Here is a 20,146-nt window from a genome sequence, read left to right as displayed (position 1 = left end):
CTCCTGGTCCTGAGCAGGAGATAATTGCAAATTGTTCTGCCTCACTGCCATGGCAACCCTGGCTGCTCGGGTCCTCATGGAGGTGGTGTTTGACAGCAGTGTATTTATCCTGTGTCTCTGCCTTAGGGTCACCACCTCGAGTCCCAGAGGAGGGAGAAAGGAAGTTCATCTAGTGTTAACACCATGTAGATGGAGAGATAATGGCTGCCTGGGACCAGGGTACAAACAGGCCTCGGCATTTATTGTGCCTTCTCCAGTCTTCCCATGAGAGGCAGGGGTGGGGGCAGGGCTGGGCGAGGGTGAGGGGAGGGAGGAAGACCAGGCTCTGAAAGCCTTAAGCATCCAGGGCTAATCATTGAGGGGAGGGACTGGAGAAAGGGTGACCATACTCCAAGGGATGCCCCTGGAAGATAGGAGGAAGGAGCACCAAGCTTGGGGAGCCCTGGGCAGGGCAAGAGGAGAGGAGGAGGTGAGGGCAGGCAGGCTGGGAACCACTCCCCAGGCCCTTGGATTCTCCCCACGCCACCTGGTCAGTGGAGCTAAGGGGAGGAGTTGAAAAGCAGTGGCAAGCAAGGGAGTCATGTGAACCCCCCACCCCGCCTCCCACACATGCATGGAGAGCGCCCCAGGCCTGCTTCTGATTGCTCATCTAATTTCAAACATGTCGATGGCCCTACCTGTCCACAGGAGACCCCAAACTGAGGGGCAGGACCTCTAGGGTGGGCGGGTCCCCTCTTCCTAGTCTGAGTGGGGTCCCTTTCTCTGAGGGCAGGATGTCTGTCCCTGGCCTGATCTCCACTCCTCTGGCTTTGCCCCTGCTTGCTTTCCCCCGAGGGACTCAGAGTCTGAGAAGCTCCTATGGTGAGACCCCTCTGCCCACCCCCACAGCCTTCCCTGCTCCTGTTCTCTGCCCCACCCTCGGCCACCCCTTGCCATGAGTGGGGGTGGGGATGAACATTCAGACGTCTCAGCCACAGAGGTCGGGTCCCTTCCTCTCTCCCCATGGGAGGCCAGCCAGCCAGGGAATGGGGTGCCCCTCAGTGCCCTGGACCCCCATTTTGAGGGCTGCAGTCTGATGAAGCCCCTCTTGGGGTGGGTGAGGAGTCAGGTTCTGCATCGGTGGGAGGCAGGGAGCCCCGGGCCCCCTGGCACTCCGAGCTGTAGTAGAAGGAGAGGAGGCGGAAGGAGGGCCGAAGCTCCTCCTGTATGCTGTCCAGAATGTGCGTGAAAGATGGGCGCAGGCGTGGGTTCGGCTGCCAGCAGCGGCTCATCAGCTCCTGCCTGGTGGGTGTGGGGAGCAGGGTCAGAGGCATCCGGGAGCCCCTGCCGCACTCTCAGCCTCCTGCACTGAGGGTCAGTTGGTAGGAGTGGGGATCGTGGGCCATTATGCCTGGGAGAGTGAGAAGGGATTAAATGGGAGTCGTGGGAGTTTGGAACGGGGGGCGCTCATAACTGAGGGTCAGTGGATGTCAAAGCATCAGAGGAGGTGAGCCAGAATCGTGGGGCCGGGTGGGGGAGGGTTGTAGGTAGATCATCAATGAGGAAGGGGCAGGGGAGGTGACTCACAGCTGAAGGGGACAGCCCTCCAGCTCCTCCAGGACCCCGCCATCCATGACGAACTTGAGCACCTGCTCATTGGACAGGCCCTGGTAGGGTTGTTCAGCCAGGGTCACAATCTCCCAGAGTACCACACCGAAGGACCTGGAGGGCATGCAGGAGCTCCTGAGCCCAGCACCCTTTGTGCTGCTTGGTGCACTCCAAGGGACGGGGGTGTTCCAGGCCCCTCCCCAGATCCCACCTCCACATCCCTGGAGCCCTGTGCTCCAGCTCGGCCCCACCAGACATCCGAGTGGGTGGTGAAGATCCCATCTTTGAGGGACTCAGGGGCCATCCAGCGCACGGGCAGCAGCCCCTTCCCACCCTTGCGGTAATAGTCTGTCTCATACACGTCTCGAGTCATCCCGAAGTCTGGAAAGTGAGGGAGAGGGTGGAGGAGGCATGGGGCATAAGAGCCACACACTTGCTCCCGCCCCTGGAATACCTCTCCCAATCTTCTCATCCTCCAGAGTCACCAAGAACCCTGGAAAGTAGGGGCTCAATGGACCTCAGAGCTCATCCCATCCAAACCCCTCTGCCCTCAGACAAGAGACTAAGATCCAGACTGAGGGTGACTTGCCAAGGGTCTCACAGGCTGTCAGGACCAGGGCTGTGGGTTTCCTGATGCCTAGCTTAAGAGAGTCTCTCTACTTTTCAGGCCGCCCTCATCTGTCTGGCACCCTCTGTACCCCCGATCTTGACGGTGAAATCCTGGGACACCATGCAGTTGCGGGCTGCTAGATCTCGGTGCACAAACTTGTTGGCAGCAAGGTAGGCCATGCCGTCTGCAATCTCACCAGCCATCTGGATCATTTCCCCCAATGCTGGCTGTGGGAGCCCCGGGTTGTTCTAGAGTCAAGATTGGGGGCTGGTGAGGAAGGAACCCAGAGGCTGGTCTCCTGTCCAGAACTGGCCCCCATCTCCCACACTGTGCCCAACCCTTCTCTCACCCCCAGCCCCTGGGCTCGCTCAGGGTCTTCCTGTTCCCTACCTCTGCCTCAGGCCGCAAAGATCGAAGATGGCTCTTGAGGTCCCCATGGGTCATTAACTCCATGATGACCAGAGTTGGCTGGCCCTGAGACACCACACCCAAGAGACGCACCTGGGACAGACAAAGGGCCTAGCAAACCCCCTAGCTCCCATCGACCCATTTGGCCAAAAGCCTGATCTGCTATGACCACAGTCTGACTCAGACACCAAATCTGACCCTAACCCCAACCATGACTATAACCTGACTCCTGACCTAACAATGACCCTGACCCTAACCCATGACCTTCATCATATCTGATGATCATCACAATCATGAACTTAGCCCAACTTTGGCCTTGAGCCCAATCAGGACTCTAATAATGATCTGGACACCCAATATTGAGCCCCAATCATGACTGATCTCAGCCCTAGCCATGACTCTACCATGGCCCTACTATGACCGTTTGACTCTAACCCTAACCATGACCTTCACCCCAATTAGGATCCTAACCATGGTCCCAATCTTGACCTTAATTGTGCCCTAACCTCATCTCTGACCCTTTCTTTCTTACCACATGACCTTTACACTAATTATGACCCTGACAATGCCTCTGGCTCTCCCTTACCACATGGTGACACTTGAAGGCTTTCATGACAGAAGCTTCCTTGAGGAACTCAATGCGTTCCCGTGGGCTGGCCAGCTCATTCACCGTCTTCAGGGCCACGGGTGTGGACTCCTCTCCAGCCTCAAGTCCTCGTGCCAGGCCCTCATATACCATCCCAAAAGAGCCCTGGCCCAGTTCCCGGATTATCGAGATCTGCTCCCGAGGCACCTCCCACTCATCAGGGATGTACACTGCAAAGAGTTGGAGGGTCGCAAAGCAAAGATGCGCTCTCTGCCACACCTCACCCGCCAACTTCTCTTCTCTTCTGAAGGGTTCCGGTCCCAAGGCTATCTTCTGCAAGAAGGTCTCCTGGATGTCTGTCTCTGCTCCTCTCCTGTCTCCCTTTCCCATACCACCTGTCCACCCACTCCCAGACCTACTATCAGAGGCGCTGAAGTACTCCGGATTCACAGAAGCATACAGGGTTCTGTTTCTGCAACGGGAGGTGAGGGCGTCAGGTTGGAAGGGTTCTCAGGAAGGAATGAGCAACATCAGAAGGAAGAAGGACATTTCAAGGAGAAGGGAAGTTACTGACCACACCCCCAGCCTTGGTCAGGGTGACTGCTGGGGATCCCTAAGTACCCTCCAAGCTGGCCTTGGCCCTATTCCTGGTTCCGACAGGGAATAGGGAGGATACAGGAGTAAAGGGGCTTCCACCCTATCAGCTAGTCCCTATAGCCAAGCTGATCAAAGTCCAGCCCCGTTTTCCTCTTGCAGTCAGCCTTGGAAGGATCTGACATCAGGCATTCTGGAACACATCCCCAGGCCTCCTGCTTCTCCTCCTAATAAGGGACCAGCTTTATTATTTCTCAGCTTGCGCTGAGATTGTGGTGACCAACAATCCCAGTGTGGCTGGAATGAGGGGTTTCCTAGGATGCGGAACTTTTACTGATAAAACCAGGAAAATCCCAGGCTAACCCGGATAAGTTGGTCACCCTAGCTGAGAGGTATGTTTCCTCCATGTCACCACAGGGGAAGAGTTACTGTCTGTATGGAAGATCTGTCTTTCTACTGTCTCATCTACCTCCCTTTGACAGACTTTATGATGAGGGCTCAGGGAGAAAAGGGGGTGGGGACTGGTGGGACTTATCATCACCTCTTCTTGCCGTAGAAGAAACCAAGGGCAGCAAGAACGATGAGCAGCGTGAGCCCCACAGGGGTGGCAGTGAGGAGGACATGCAGCCCCCCAGCATCCTCCTCCTCTGGCAGTCAGAGGGCAGCAGAGGGTAGAGTCAAAGATGTAGAAGTCAGAGAGAAGGCCATGCTTCTCTTTCCATGCTGGGAGGTGAGGATGGGGAAGGATGCAGGGGAGGGGCTTGTGGTGGGCTGGGGACCAGGTGGGGCTTTTCGGTGATACAGGTCTGTGACAGAGGCTGCGTATACCTGGGCCAAGGATGTAGAAGGCAACACTGTCTGTCCAAGAGCCATTGCCAGCCAGTGAGGTTGCCCTAACCCTGGCAGAGTAGTTTCCAGGGGGCAGCAGGGCCAGGTGGACTCCCCCAAACTTCGCATATCGAAGACGGGACACACAAAGCACTGTGGCCTCCTGAGAGTAACCCAGAACAGCTGGCTGGGAAGGCGATGTAGGCACAAAACGGGACTGGGATGGGGATCCCACGGGCACCTACCTCTCCCAAGCGGCGGTACTTGATTTCGTACTTGAGGATGAGTCCGTTCGGGTCTGGTGGCTCGAGCCAGCGCAGGAGGACACTGTTCTTGCTGGAGGCCTCCCAGGCCACCTTTCCTGGAATACCATCAGCCTCTCCTGCGGGAAGGGGCATCCAGCAGCCAGGCCAAAAGTGGTTCATCTCACTTTATGTTCAAACCCAAGCTAAACTGGGCTGAGCTGGGAGGTGGGGAAAGCTTTGGGATTATGGGAACTGAGAGGAGCAAGCAAAGCGAGGCTCTGGGGTTAGCAAGAAGTCAAACCCCAAACCCTTGCACAGGGTCCTCGGGGTCGGTGATGGGGATAGAAGGTGCGTGTGTGGGTCACCTACTGTGGGGCATGGTGCGCGCAAAGACGAAGGTGGCGGCGCTGCAGCCCACGGTGTGCGCCGCGTGGTTGCAGGCATGGATGTCGATTCGGTATTCCGTGAAGTGGCGCAGGCCGCTCAGCACCGCTCGCTCACGGGGTACCTTGTCCTCCTGGATCTCGAAATCCGAGCTGTTGTCCCCCAGCCGGAGGGGCCCAGTTGCCCGGCGGTGCCGCCCGGAGTCCCTGGGGAGAGCGAGTCAGAGCCAAGGCCCAGCCCCAAAAGCCACGCCCCTCAGCCACGGCCCTAGTCCTTCTCACCTTTGGGGGCTCTTGTTGATGGACGTCACCTTCCAAGGGGATCTGGGGAGGCCAGGGGTAGCCCTATCAGGCCTGTCCGTGTGCATTCCTACGCCCTCTGCAGCGCGCACTGCCTCCAAAAGCACCCACAACCCGGGCCCCGCCCACACAAGCAAGGCTCCGCCCACAAACCCCACCCCTCCAGCAAGACCCACCCCTCACAGGCCCCACCCATCAGACCGGCCCAGGCCGCGAGCGCTCTTCGCACTTGGGGATGGTGATCGCGTTGTGTAGAAAGTTTTCAAACTTCTTTTGGAACGAGGCCTCTTGCGCCTCCAGCGGGGGCAGAACCTGACCAGGAGGTGGGTGCTGGCAAGGGCAGCAGCCGGACTCCATCTCTGCCTCAGGATCTCCGTCTTCGCGGTCGAAGCGCGGGTCATTGTTGCTGGTGGGCAGCCGCAAGCCTGGCGCCGCAGCGGGAAGACACTAGTAAGACAGGCCGTCTACCCGCCCCTGATTCCCCCATCTGCCCCGGCCCTGCGCCTCCATCTTCCCTTCCCCACCCGCCCCGCGGCCGGCCTGCGCGTCGTCCCTGCCCACCGCGGTGGCAGTAGTCATTGAGGTAGAGGTCGCCGTCCTCTGCCAGCCGCTGCCACAGCACCAGGTAGTAGGTGAGGTTCCCGTTGCGCTGGGTGGGTGGCTTCCAGCGCACCAGGAGGTGGGAGGAGGAGTTGGACGTGGAGATGACGTCCTGGGGCACCGTGGGAGCTAGGAGTGCGAGAAGGATGCAACTCAGGGGTTGTGGGGCTTCCTCTTGAATACTGTCTAGTAATGAGCCCCTCTCTTTGGGGTCCAACAGCCCTGTTCTCCCGAAGAATAGGTGATCCTCATCTCTGCTTTCCTAGAACTCACTGTTTTGTTTCTGTCCTCCCCTTCTCTGCCATAGGCCCTTGAGTTCCCTCAACTACTGACTCTGGACTGTCCCAATCCCAGCCCCGCAAGGACCTAGGCAGATGCCCCGTCTTCTTTCTAGGACTCAAGCATCTGGCCTCCCAGCCTCTGTGGGCCAGGTGTTCAGTGCTGCGGCTTCTCTATTTCTGATGTCTGTGCTCCCCTGTTCTCATGGATGCAGGCGTCTGACTGACTCTTGCGCCCTCCAAATGCTTACCTGCAGGCAGCGTTCGGAGGTAGACGATGGGACTCTGGGCTCCTTGATGGGGGCTGTCCTCATCAGTGGTTAGCGTGATGGCCCGCACAAACACTGCGTACTGTGTCCAAGGCTTGAGGGAGGCTAGGGTCACCCCTGGCTCCTGGGTGCGGCTTAGGGGCAGCTCCACATCCAGCAGGTTCCAGCTCTGGGTTCCACAAGCATCTGGACCCACGTGCTCTGTGGCATTCTGGAATGGGCTGAACACCCATCCCCAGAGCTGAGGGGTCATTCAACCCCACCCCCAAGTTCTGGCACCTCCCCGCCCCCTCCCCCGCACTGAATCACTCCAGGACTATCATTGTCCTTCTTCCAGTACGTGTGAGGGCAAAGCCATGACTCCAGCCACCTGTTAGACCCTGGCAAAGGTGGGGAGGGGACGGCCTTTGATATCTGTGTCAGTGAAATTTGTAATGATGTATCTCCTCATCCTTAGCAGGGAATATCGAGCTCTAGCTTCAATGAATATTGAACAAATCTTGCATTGTATAAATAAAACAAGAAAGTGTGTGTGAAAGAGTCCCCTCTCCTAGAAACAGCAAGCAATAAGGTTATCCTAATTCCCCTAAGTGTAATTGCCTGGAACCAGGACCTGGAGACTGCTCCCTTCCCAGTATCTTCACTTAGGCCCTTGAATTGACTTTGGAGGTTTATGAGCCTCCCAAACTATAGGGAAAGTTTGGTGCATGTGTGATTTTCTAGAGGGTTCCTAGCTTCAACAGCTCCCAAACATGTCCATGACCCTAAAAGGCCAAGATCCATTGCCACAGGGAAATTAAGGGGCCAGAGGCAACTAGTGCTGGCTGCCTGAAGGCCAGTTTCGGGGCAGGGCTTGGGGAAGTATCACTGGCTTTAGGGGTAGAAGAGGGCTCCCTGGGGGAGATGAAAGTGGGACCCACATGGGAGATAGCAGAATAGACCACGGGAGACAATGGAACATCACACTGATGTTCATGATATTTGTTTCTTTGGTTTGGGAAGGGGGTGATGGAATTCATGTCGAGCCAGGGACAAAACTTGAGGGAGGTCATATTGGGTGGTGATGGGGGAACTTGTGGCCCAGCTGGAAGTGCCTGCCTTTGTTGGGACCTATAAGCAGGATAGTCCAGGAGCATCTTGGGGAGGGGTGCGCAGGGGCTCATAGTGGGTGTCATGGGAGCAGGTGTCCTGTGAGGCATGACACAGTGAGCAGGTCTGGGTCTGTTTGGAGTCAGGGTTGGGCAGGATCTGCAGTGTGTGTCTCTGAGGGAGCATAGCTGCAGCCACACTGCAAGGCAGTGATGTTAGGGAAGCTTCTTGAAGGACTCCCAAGGTTCTCTGCTCTTTGAGCCCAGAGACAGCTGTGTATAGTTGTGCCGATTGTGAAGTGCCCAAGCCCGGGAGCCAGGGGAGATTCACATTGTAGTCAGGCCAGTGCTCCATAGAGTGCAGTCCACAAACCAGCAGCTTCAACATCTCCTAGGAGCTTATTAGACATGTAGATTCTTGGGCCCTACTCAGGATTAACTGAATCAGAATTAGTGAGGGTGAGGCCCAGGAATTTGTATTTAACAAACTCTCCAGCTGCCCATGCTAGAGACCTTCACCTACCACTGAGACCTAGGAGAGTCTTGGCCATTTGAGTGGGTCTCCTACAACTGACTTCCTTCCTCTGTCCTCCCAAGCCAGACCCTGAGCTGGTGGTCAGCTAAGTTATCTCCATTCTAATTCACAGGAAATGCTTCTAAGCCAGGTGGCCTCCATCTTCTATACTATCTATCAGAGAGAGAGAGAGTATGAACTCCTTACTCCTGCTCTCTCAGTCTACATTCGAAATCCATCTGCCTCCTCTAAGGATGTCTCCTTTTGATTCCTAGCCGTGTTTTTGGAGAAGTCCTTCCTGTGGTCTAACCACTATCCTTACTGTTAGGGTCAGTTGACTCTCGCCAAAGAAAAGAGCAGTGTGGTCCCTGGCGGCCCCTGCTCCCTCCCTTCCTAAGGCTTAAATGAAATGCTGGCAGAGCTGCTCATAAAACTGGCCAAATTAGTGGGCGCTCCCCAAACCGCTGCTGGGGCAGGAGCGTGTGGTCAGTGTAGAACATTAGCATAATGAATTGAAGTTTAATGATCCAAGCCTTCCCAGCACGATGGCTCTCCTGGGCTCTCAGAAGCCCTGTCTTCTCCATTTCACTTGGTGAGGGGAAACCGAGGCACGGAGGCATGAAGAAGGTGAGAGAGCCAGACCTGGACCCTACCACGGAGTACAACTTGGGGGTCCTTGAAGACAACTGGGTCTTCATAGCCTCGCTGAGCTCCGCCCTCACCTGCCTGTGGTCCCTAAGAAATTGGCCTCGTCCGGCCCCGCCCCCGCTCCGGCCCCGCCCCCGGCACTCACGACTCCTTGTAGTACACGATGAAGCTGAGCAGGTCGCGGGCCTCCAGTGGCTCGTAGCGCTCCCAGCGTAGCAGGATGCGGTCTGCCTCCGTCACGTTGGACACGAAGCGCAGGGTGCGAGTCTGGCCTGGGTGGGAAGAGGGGCCTGCTCTCAACCACGCCTGCCAGCTGCTTGAGCGCCCACCCTGACTCCGCGGCATCCCATTCCCAGTGAGACCACGAAGAGAACTTCTCAGGCTGTCCCCCCTCGAGCACCCCTCCCCCGGGTGCGCGTGTCTAGTGTGTGGCCGCTTGTCCACAGGCACTGGGGTTGGGGTCTCACAGGCGGCGCGGTCTCCGTTGGTGCGGGGGTTGATCTCAGCCTTGTTCTGCCGACCTCGTGTGCCGGTCACCTCCTCCAGTCGGTAGATGTGCTCCAAGCAGAGGCGCGGGTTGAAGGCGAAGTAGATCTTGCCCACGGGAATGGTGAGCCCCGCGGCCACCCAGGACCCTAGCTGCTGTAGGTTCTGGTTGTCCAGCACGTAGAGAGTGTAGTTCCTGGGGGAGGCCAGTGGACCTTGCTTTGCGGGGAGGTGGGGGCAAGGGGTAGGAAAGGGGATGGCTTATGGGTTCCTCCTGGAGGGGTTTTGCTGAGCCCACAGAGGGGGGCACTCAGTGGCCGGCTCACACCAGCACACCGGGGACATTCGTGCATACCCACTCTGTGCCACTGACCAGGGGTATGATGTCTGCCAAGTGACCCCATCTTTTGGTTTTCCTCATCAGTGAAATGGGATCCACAGCTTCCCTGCCCCCATCCTTCCCTTGACTCTCTTTGAACTGAGCACCGGTGGCCGGGCACGGTGGCTCAAGCCTGTAATCCCAGCACTTTGGGAGGCCGAGATGGGCGGATCACAAGGTCAGGAGATCGAGACCATCCTGGCTAACACGGTGAAACCCCATCTCTACTAAAAAAATACAAAAAACTAGCTGGGCGAGGTGGCGGGCACCTGTAGTCCCAGCTACTCAGGAGGCTGAGGCAGGAGAATGTCCTAAACCCGGGAGGTGGAGCTTGCAGTGAGCTGAGATCCGGCCACTGCACTCCAGCCTGGGCGACAGAGCAAGACTCTGTCTCAAAACAACAACAACAACAACAACAACAACAACAACAACAACAACAACAAAAACTGAGCACCGGCTATGTGCTAGACTCTGGAGGCTTCGGAGACAGGAGGAGGAGTGGTGCTCAGCCTGGGCCCTTCCTCTCCAGCTGAGGTGTGGACAACCCTGGGGTACATGCAATGTGTCTGGAGACATGAGAAGCCACAGGGAGTCACTAGACTAGATGGTAACTTTGTTTTTTTTCCTCACTCTGTCACCCAGGCCAGAGTGCAGTGGCCCAATTGTGGCCCACTGACGCCTTGACCTCCCGGGCTCAGGTGATCCTCCCACCTCAGCCTCCTCAGTAGCTGAGACTACAGGCATGCACCACCACGGTCGGCTAATTTTGTATTTTTTATAGAGACCGGGTTTCACCATGTTGCCCAGGCTGGTCTCTAACTCCTGGGTTCAAGTGATCCTCCCACCTCAGCCTGCCAAAGTGCTAGGATTACAGGCGTGAGCCACCGCATCTGGTCTGGATGGTTATTTATTTATGTATGTTCTGAGCCAGTCTCCCTCTGTCACCCAGGCTGGAGTGTGGTGGTGTGATCTCAGCTCACTGTAACCCCTGTCTCCCAGGTTCAAGCGATTCTCCTGCCTCAGCCTCCTGAGTAGCTGGGACTACAGGTACCCACCACCACACCTGGCTAATTTTTGTATTTTTAGTAGAGATGGGGTTTCTCCATGTTGGCCAGGCTGGTCTCGAACTCCCGACGGCGTGTGATCCCCCTGCCTCGCCCTCCCAAAGTGCTGGGATTATAGGCAGAAGCCACTGCACCCGGCCTGGATGGTAATTTAAAACATTCTCTCTCTTTTTTTTTTTTTTTTTTTTTTTTTAAGATGGAGTCTCTCTCTGTAACTTAGGCCCTAGGCTGGAGTGCAGTGGCACGATTTCGGCTCACTGTAATCTCCACCTTCTGGGTTCAAGCAATTCTCCTGCCTCAGTCTCCCAAGTAGCTGGGATTAAAGTCACGTGCCACCACGCCCATCTACTTCTTTTGTATTTTTAGTAGAGATGGAGTTTCACCATGTTGGCCAGGCTGGTCTTGAATTCCTGACTTTGAGTGATCCACCTGCCTTGGCCTCCCAAGGTGCAGGGATTACAGGCATGAGCCACCGCACTCAGCTCATTCTTTTTATTTTAAAAAATCCTGGCTACATTATAGGTAGGTCTTGACTGGCAGGTGATAGGAATGGGTCTCAAACCCAGGCAGTCTTGCTCTGCAGTTGACAGGACCAGATGATGACAATTATAGCCAACCGTTATAGAGTTATATGTGACTGTAATTTATATTGTATATACTGTGTTCCAGGCATTGTTTTATGTGCTTTACACATAACAACTTGAGTAATATTCAAAACAGCCCTAAGAAGTAAGTAATGTTATATTAACCCTATTTTACAGATTAGAAAACTGAAGACCAGAGAAGTTAACCTACTCAGAGTCACACGGCTAGTGAGTAGCAAAATTGGTTCCAGAGCCCATTCTCTTCACCACTGTTCTGGGAGTAATGGAGGAAGGAGTGTAATAGAAGGAGCTGGTCAGAGGCCTAACCCTTACCCGTCCACCATGGCGTCTCCCCGAATTAGTTTGAGGTTCTTGAAAAAGCCCAGGGACACGAGGGCAAAGGAGTGCTTGATTTTGAGGAAGCCAGTAATGGTTTCTACCAGCCCCAGGCTGTGCTGCAGCTGCGGCTCCAGGTTGTCTAGGGATGGGAAGACAGGGCTGGAGCAGGGAAGGTGATGGGTCCATGGGGCAAGGGGGCTGAATGGGGGCCCCGGGAGGGTGGACCCTCAGGACTGAGACCCAGGATGATGGAAAATCGTGCTGAGTTGGGTCATTGTAAGGGGTGTGTCTGGGAGGAAGGGTATGACCAGGAGGAGGAGTGTGGCCCCAAAGTAGGTACTGACAGCCCTGGCGAAGGTTGAGGATGAGGCTTCCCTCCACATGCGTGCAGCCCACCAGATCCTGTGCCGCCTGGATGGAGTCGATGGTCTTGGTGCCTACCTTGCACTCTTTAGGGCACAGCCCCTCGCACTTGTGGCAGAATATGCTAGCAGGAGCAAGCAGATATCCTGAGCCTTGGACCAGTTTGGGCCTCCTCAGGCCTCCTCACTGCTCCCAGGGTGCCCCCCACCCTCCCTACACTCACCTGCTGCTATTACGGGTGAAGCCAGAAGGGCACTGGGCCAGGCAACTGCCCTGGTGTATGCCGAAGGTGGAGGCGCGGCCGGGCACAGAGCGCAGGCTGGCACAGCGCTCAGCTGTGACACAGCGCCAGGACTCATACTGGTAGGTGCCTGGCGGGCAGGCCCACAGGCAGGCACCCTGGAAGTAGAGGTGGCGGCAAGCTACACAGGCACGAGGGTCTTCCGGCTGGCTGCAGCCCCCCAGGCATTCAGTGTGGCAGCACTCGCCCCTCGCTGTGCAAGCCAGCCCATGGGGGCAGGGGCACACTGTGGGGAGAGTGGTGTGTTAGACCTTGGCCATGCCCCCTCAGTCCTGGCTGTCCTTCCAATGCTGGCCCCACCCTCTTTCTCTTGGGATGACACTCAATCTGCACCCAGGTCCCTCCCATTCAGATGACACTGGTAGCTGACTCTGTTTCCCTCCGATGGGATTCTTGAGGACAAGGACTGTGGCCCTGTCTGTGGCTCCCCAGCTCCCACAGTGCCTAGTCGGGGTGTCAGAGCTCAGGACAGAGCAGCGACCTTGTCCATCAGGGTTGTTGCTCTCCAGCCTGCTGTCCTGTCTATCCTGTCTAGGCCTGGTGCCCAGATCATGGCTGGGCATGGTGCCAGGGTGAGCGGGCCAGCCTCTCCTGAGCAGCTAGGCCCACGGGCCTGGGTGTATGTGCAAGGAGGGGCCAACATCCGTCGTTTTACCCACGCTCCTGCCCATGCCGCCCCCACCTCAGCTCCCCGCCCTGGGCAGGAGGAGGCTCCAAGCAGCAGTGGGAGGGTTTGGGGTTGGAGGCCCAATTGCCTAAAAACTGCACAGTGGCAGCTGGCTGGCTATGGGAACGATCTGTGGGGTAGGGGTCAGCCAGGTCGTGTTGACACTGTACACGAGAGGATGCGCAGCAGCTGTGTTTACAGCCAACAGGGAGGCATCAGGGAGGTGGAGCACAGCCGATGCAGCAGGGATCTGGTTACTCTCCCACCCGCCCTGCTGCTGAGGCACTGGGGGCGAGAGGAGCTGACCTCCAGGAGCTGAGTGGAAAAAATCCCCAGGTTGGGGGACCCCAGATCTGCTCCCCACCTCTGAAAGGTTTTCCTCTCCTTTCCTATAACGTTTTGCTTCCTCCTGCACCAGCCATCCCTCTTTTTTCTCCTTCCTCCTTTCTCTATTGCCTTTTTCCTCTCCTTGCATCATCCTAAAGGTACCACCTTACATCTTTGCTGTCACCTGTTCAGTTCTTCACTGATCATCTCCTTTCTTCTCCTGCTCACCCCAAACCTCAACCTCCCATTACAGTACTGCCAGCTGACCCTGGAACACTGCGCTGTGGCCACTCTGAGTACGAACATAGAACTGCTACCAGGACCCAGGCACTGCTCTGACGCTTTGTAGAGTAACTCATTCCTCATGACACCCAATGATCATTTTACAGCTGAGGAAACTGTGGCACAGAGGGGCTAAGTGAACATAGCCAGTAAGTGGTAGAGCTGAGACTTGAACTCAGGCCCTCTGCCTTTGGATTTAACCACTGCCCCACACTGCTTCTTGTGCTGCCTACTCTCCGTTCGTGCCTGCTGTTTTCCCCCCATGCCCACCTTGAACCTGTCATTCACCTACTCCATGATGCCGTCATGGGCCTACCCCTTAGCTGTCTTATGCCACATTGGTTATTTAACTTTTCTGAGCCTTTGTTTCCTTACCTGCCTCATAGGATGAGTGCGGATTAAAAAACAGTGGCACTGAAAGTACTGAGCCATACCATCCTGTGACCACCCAGCCCCATGTGACCCTGCTGTTTCTGTTCCCTACACTCATGTTCTGTGCCAGTGCCCACCTCTCTGGCAATGGCTGGAGGTCCAGCATCTGTAGTCAGTGTGCCCGCTGAAGGTGGTCTTGGCACAGGATTCGCCAGCAGCACCCAGCACACCAGGGCACACGTCAGCACACTCCTCGCCCAGCTTGTTGCCCACAATGTGGTTGGCACCAGGTGCTGGCTGCAGCAGTCCCCAGTCAATGGTGGAGAGGTGGCAGAGTTCCTGGTTCTTCTCCACACGCACAGCCCCACGCAGCACGGCCCCAAGCGCAGGTAGTCCCACGTCACGCAGATGCGGCATCTCAAAGATGACCAGTGCGTAGCCCAGGAAGAGGCGCGTCCCGCGGATGACTGCTAGGTTGGGGAAGAGGTCGCGCAGGCTCTCCAGTCCGTAGACACGGAAGAGCAGCAGGTAGTCGGTGACCTGGGTGAGGCGAGGGAAGCTGAGGCCGCGGAAGTCCTCCCCGGTGGCTGTGAACATGAGCAGGATCTGCAGGTGGCCCTCCACCACGCTGCAGTTCTCCAGTCTACGAAGCTCTGCCACCTCAGAGCGAATGTCCAGGCTGGGACACACTGTGGGCATACATGGCATGCAGCATTGAGTACAGCCCAGGCCAAACTCCCCATCCAGTCCTGGCAGCTTTGGGGGGGAGCCACACTGGCAGTAGGACAATGAGTGAGAAGCCAGGCTCTGCTCCGGGTGTGGGGTGGCCTCCTCCCTGGGCTCCAGAGGGCTCACCTGCAGCCTGCAGGGTCTCTACCAGTTGAGCCACACAGGCAAAAATGAACTCCTGACCCTCTCTCCCAAGCCCATTTCCCCTTCTTAGTTAATAGCAACTTCATTCTTGCAGTCAGGCTCCCAACCTAAAGTCACTTTTAACACCTTTCTTTTTCACCTTCTACATCCTGTAGGTTTATCTTTAAAATATGTCCAGAATCTGAACTGCTTGTCGACACCTTCACAGCTTCCACCATCATCTTCCCCTGGATTGACAGTAATAGCCTCTCAAACTGTCTCCCCAATTCCACCCTTGTCCCTCTTTGGGACATTCTCCACTCTGCAGCCGGAGTGATCTCAAAACACAGATTGATCACGTTTCTCCTCTGCATATAACCCCTCATGACTTCCATCTGTCTTGATCTTACCACAGCCTACAGGGCCCTGCAGGATTTGAGCCCCTGTAGCCTCTCTGATTTCATCCTTTTTATCTTCTTCAGCCACATTGACTTCTTTGCTATTCCTTATATATAACAGGAGTTTTACTAATGTGACAAGCCAGCAAAGCTCCTGCCTTGGGGTCTTTGTCCTTCTCTTCCTTCTGGCCAGAACCCTCTTCCCTCTACATGGCTTGCTCACCTCCATAAGTCGGGCCAAATGTCCCCTTCTCAAAGAGGCCTTCTCTGACCATCCAATTTTATTTATTTATTTATTTATTTATTTGATATGGAGTCTTACTCTGTCACCCAGGCTAGCGTGCAGTGGCACAATCTCAGCTCACTGCAGCCTCCATCTCCCGGGTTCAAGCGATTCTCCTGCCTCAGCCTCCCGAGTAGCTGGGATTACAGGTGCCCGCCACCACACCCAGCTAATTTTTTGCATTTTTAGTAGAGACGAGGTTTTACCATGTTGGCCAGGCTGGTCTCCAACTCGTAACCTCAATCAATCCACCCACCTTGGCCTCCCAAAGTGCTGGGATTACAGGCGTGGGCCACCACGCTCGGCCTGAATATCCTATTTAAAATTGACTTCTATTTTCTTTTTTTTTTTTTTTTTTTTTTTTTCTTTTTTTTTTTTTGAGACGGAGTCTCGCTCTGTCTCCCAGGCTGGAGCGCAGTGGCCGGATCTCAGCTCACTGCAAGCTCCGCCTCCCGGGTTCCCGCCATTCTCCTGCCTCAGCCTCCCGAGTAGCTGAGATTACAGGCGCCGCCACCTCGCCCGGCTAGTTTTTTGTATTTTTTAGTAGAGACGGGGTTTCACCGTGTTAGCCAGGATGGTCTCGAACTCCTGACCTCGTGATCCGCCCGTCTCGGCCTCCCAAAGTGCTGGGATTACAGGCTTGAGCCACCGCGCCCGGCCTAAAATTGACTTCTATTTTCACTGGTTGGGTGCAGTGGCTCACATCTGTAATTCCAGCACTTTGGGAGGCCAAGGTGGGAAGAATACTTGAGCCTAGGAGTTCAAGACCAGCCTGGGCAACATGGCGAAACCCCATCTCTGCAAAAATATACAAAAAGTAGCCAGGCATGGTGGTGCACACCTATAGTCTCAGCTACTCAGGAGGTTGAAGTGAGAAGATCTCTTGAGCCTAGGAGGTCAAGGCTGCAGTGAGCCGTGATCACGCCACTTCACTCAGCCTGGGTGACAGAGTGAGACCCTGTCTAAAGATAATTATAATAAAATAAATAAAATAAAATTGTGACACTCTTTACTCCCCCTTCTGCTTTATTTTTCTCTATAATTCTTAAAACTGACTAGTGTGTGTGTGTGTGTATGTGTTTGTGTGTATGTGTTTGTGTGTGTATAATATTTTGAGACAGGGTCTCATTCTGTTGCCCAGGCTAGAGTGTAGTGGCAGGATCATAGTTCGCTCCATCCTTGAACTCCTGGCCTCTTCAAGTAATCCCTCTGCCTCAGCCTTCCAAAGTGATGGGATTACAGGTATCAACTATCATGCCTGGCCATATACTTATTTTTAACACTGGCTAAAATATAATTTATATATTAATATAGATATTTATTTATAGGAACAGATATATTTTGTTTATTGTAAGCTCCATAAGGGCAGGGATATTTGTATAATTCATGTTGTACCCTAGTAGCTGGTAGAGCTCCTGGCACAAAATTGGCCCTCAGTAAATATCTGATGAATGAATGAATGAGTGAATTCTGTGACTGGGAAGAAGTGATCTGAGCTTCATAGGTCCCATGTTTCTCCCAGCCTTAAGGGAGTTGGATGCCTGTTCCCTGAATTAATTTGATTACTCTTGAAGGGACATTCCATTGCTAAAGATTCAAGTTTCATTTCCTCAGCCTGACACTGTAGGGTGTAGATAAACCGTTCCTTACTAATGCCTCCAGCCTCAGAAGGGTCCTTCAGCCTCTAGGGAGAGACCTACCTTCCCTGACCCTCTGGCCTGGAGTTAATCACTTCCCCTTCAGGCTCAGCTACACTTAGTCCAGCACCCACGTCAGATTACCTGGGGGCATTGCTCCAAAATTTTTGTATATATCTCTGTCACCCCCTCCAAGGAGGGTGGGACCCTTGTCAGTCAGCTCTGCATTCCCTCAGTTGTGCCCAGTCCAGGGCTGGAACCACTGGGCACTCAGGAACCATGGACAATGGACACTCCTTCCTTGGAGACCTGGATGTGTCTGGCTTCTTCACTAGAGCCCAAGCCCCACTTCCGTTTCTCTCCCTGGACTCACTTGCTCCCAAGAGGGCCTTCCGTGGCTCCCCACTGCAGAAGATTCAAGTTTGAATGTTTCAGCCTGACATTCAGCTGCTGACAATGTCTCCAGCCTCTACTTCCCTTCCTACAGAGCCCTCCGGTGTTATCACAGACACCACACGCCACATGCCACGCTCTCCAGGCCTCATTGCTGATAGTTTGTTAAGAGAGGTGGGCAGGCAAGGCTGGCTCCCTGGGGGTTACTTCACATATTCTCCCCGTTGTCATTAATGGTCCTGAGCTTGGCTCTGCCCAGCAGCTCTCTGTGAGTGTGTGTGTGTGTCTGAGCCCACACAGGTACACATACAAAAAAGAGGGAGAGAGAATGAGAAAACACTTCTATCCCTTCCAGGCGAAAGCCAATCAGGCTCTGCCAGGCAGATGGGGGTTCTCTCAGGCGCCCACTTCCCATCATGCCCCTGCCTCTCCAGGGCTCCCCTGATGGGAGTCATTTGGAAAAACAAATCTAAAACCTTCACAGTTTAACCCCTGCCTTCCCTCAGGACCTGGCTCTATGCAGAGCTGCACTGGGAACAGAACATCTGGGTCCCCTAAGCACATACTAGCCCCTCCAAGGACGTGCTCCTGTCCTGACAACCACACTCCCAGCTGGCATCTGCCGTGTAGAAGGGGGGGTTTTGGTGGTTGGGGGAGTGGTGCTATGCCTTACAGACAGAGGCTCTGTGACTAGCACCCTTCAGGGGACCTCCTACCTAGCCCATTGCATCACTCTCCCGTCTCCATGGGAAGAGGAGACTCCCCTGCCCCTAGGAGCCCCCAGTCTGAGGAGCATCATAGGACCCCTGGGGCAAGCACAGAGTCTGGATTCCTGAGCTGCTTCAGTTTGGAAGAGAATGGTGGGACTGGGGAAGGGGATACCTCTTACTCTTTCCCTTTTTGAAGCTTCCACCCTCAGCTCTTTTTCGTCTTTCTACCAAGCCCCCAGTACCTCCATGAGGGTCATTTAGTCTATAGAGTGCCCCCGCCCCTCCTGTCTAAAACGTATTCGTGGGAAGTATCTAGCCTGCAGGACAGGCCCTGGGGTGTTGAGGAAAAGCAGTATTTCCCCAAAACCAGCCTTCCTCCCTGTAGGGATCGCGCCCTAAGAGGCGGGACACACGACAGGGCCCTGGAGGCAGGAGCTCGGGACCCAGTCTAGATTTACCCTTAGTTCTCAGAGCTGCAGTTTCCTGTAGGCAACATTGCCTCCATTACCTAATGGTGCCTGGTTCTCAGCTACCTATCCCACCCCTGCCTCTTCCCCTTCAGTGGCCCTAGAGATGACTTCTAACACTCTCACGGCCTCATTTGGGTTTTCAGGCAAGCTTCACTGGGATCACAGTTTAACTAGTAGGGATGGAAGATATCTACTCATCCTCATTTTGAAGTTCTTCTCACCTCTCAGGGAGCTGAGGGAAAAACATCTTTATGTGGGGAACTAACTGCTTTTTCTGCTGGGTAGTTCTCTGGAGAGCTAACCCCAGCCTCCGTGTTCCAGTGCAGAGTAAGTGGATGTGCTGTGGCTGCAAGCTCAGTTGTTTGGCCTCCCAGCTGGCTGGGAGGGAGGTAGGGGTCTGGGAGCCAGTTCTGGGGACTCACCCTCTACTGTATCCAGGCCAAATCCCAACGAGAGGAAGATCACAGGCAGGCATGCTCCCCAGGGCCACAGACTAGGCACTGCCATTGTCCCAGCCCTGGTTTGTGTCCAGTCCCGGCTCTCCTCCTGGTGACCCTGGGGAGAAGGATTTGACAAGCCCTAAGGGACACAGAGACCAGGGTTCAGATAGGAGAGGGAGGGCAGGGACAGAGACAAGGAATCCCACACAGAGATAGCAGGAGACAGAAAAAAAGAAATGAGAGTCACAGAGACACAAAGACAGTGACAGGCAGCTGGAGACAGAGAGACTCAGCATGAGATTGAGAGATGGGGACAGAGATGCAGACAGTGACAGGGAGAGAGAGAAAATGACACAGGGTTCTGAGCAAAAGGCAGGCCGAGAGGCCAGCCAACCCTGAGGGCAGAGCAGAAGGCTGGGGACCGCTCCCAAGGAGGGCAGCGGGGGTCCCGGGACGCGTGGGACTCCACAGGGAGAGTCTCCCTGGATCCCTCTGGGCGCGCGGCCCCCCAGCGCCAGCTGACCGCGCTGACTGCGGTCTTTCCCAGGGCAAGCACGCAGGGGCCGCGCCCAGCTCCCGCCCTCCCCGCCCCCCGCCGAAACAGATTGGTTCGCAGGGACCTCTCCGTTCTCTCCGCCCCTCCAGCCAAGCCAAAATATTTAGCCTAACAACTGAGGGGAGGACATATCTGTTGGGGAAATAAGGCCAAAATACGGGGGGAAGGGTGGGCCAAGAACTGAGCTTCCTCAAATCCCGCTGCGGCTGCAGCGGGTCCCCCCAATCCTTTGTCCCCACCACAAGCTTCTTCCAAGTGGGGCTGCACCGCCGGAGGGGCAGCCAGCGCCCGGGCTTCTGGGGAGG

At 55.3% G+C, this 20,146-nt stretch overlaps 1 protein-coding gene across 4 annotated transcripts; it reads right to left on the bottom strand.

Moving 5' to 3' along the window:
• Positions 1-215: 215 nt before the first annotated feature.
• Positions 216-19,818, bottom strand: INSRR (insulin receptor related receptor). Of its 4 annotated transcripts, none has more exons than XM_045361160.3 (22): positions 19,268-19,818; positions 14,240-14,791; positions 12,377-12,680; positions 12,135-12,277; positions 11,785-11,929; positions 9,406-9,620; positions 9,084-9,210; positions 6,671-6,909; positions 6,103-6,270; positions 5,771-5,966; positions 5,524-5,565; positions 5,228-5,448; positions 4,859-4,995; positions 4,614-4,776; positions 4,327-4,432; positions 3,611-3,663; positions 3,192-3,421; positions 2,588-2,698; positions 2,286-2,445; positions 1,839-1,968; positions 1,567-1,701; positions 216-1,390 (listed from the first exon to the last, which is right to left on the bottom strand). In XM_045361160.3, the coding sequence occupies exons 1-22, from the start codon at positions 19,350-19,352 to the stop codon at positions 1,105-1,107; spliced, it is 3,948 nt and encodes a 1,315-aa protein (XP_045217095.2). In that variant the 5' UTR covers positions 19,353-19,818; the 3' UTR covers positions 216-1,104. The 4 variants fall into 4 exon arrangements, with proteins under 4 accessions (XP_045217095.2, XP_005541453.3, XP_045217084.2 ...); XM_005541396.5 differs by having other exon boundaries at positions 216-1,281; XM_045361149.3 differs by having other exon boundaries at positions 3,192-3,663.
• Between the last annotated feature and the right edge of the window lie 328 nt (positions 19,819-20,146).

Source organism: Macaca fascicularis, chromosome 1, assembly GCF_037993035.2.
Source record: "Macaca fascicularis isolate 582-1 chromosome 1, T2T-MFA8v1.1".
Lineage (NCBI taxonomy): Eukaryota > Metazoa > Chordata > Mammalia > Primates > Cercopithecidae > Macaca > Macaca fascicularis.
This window is presented reverse-complemented; position numbering and strand designations above follow the sequence as displayed.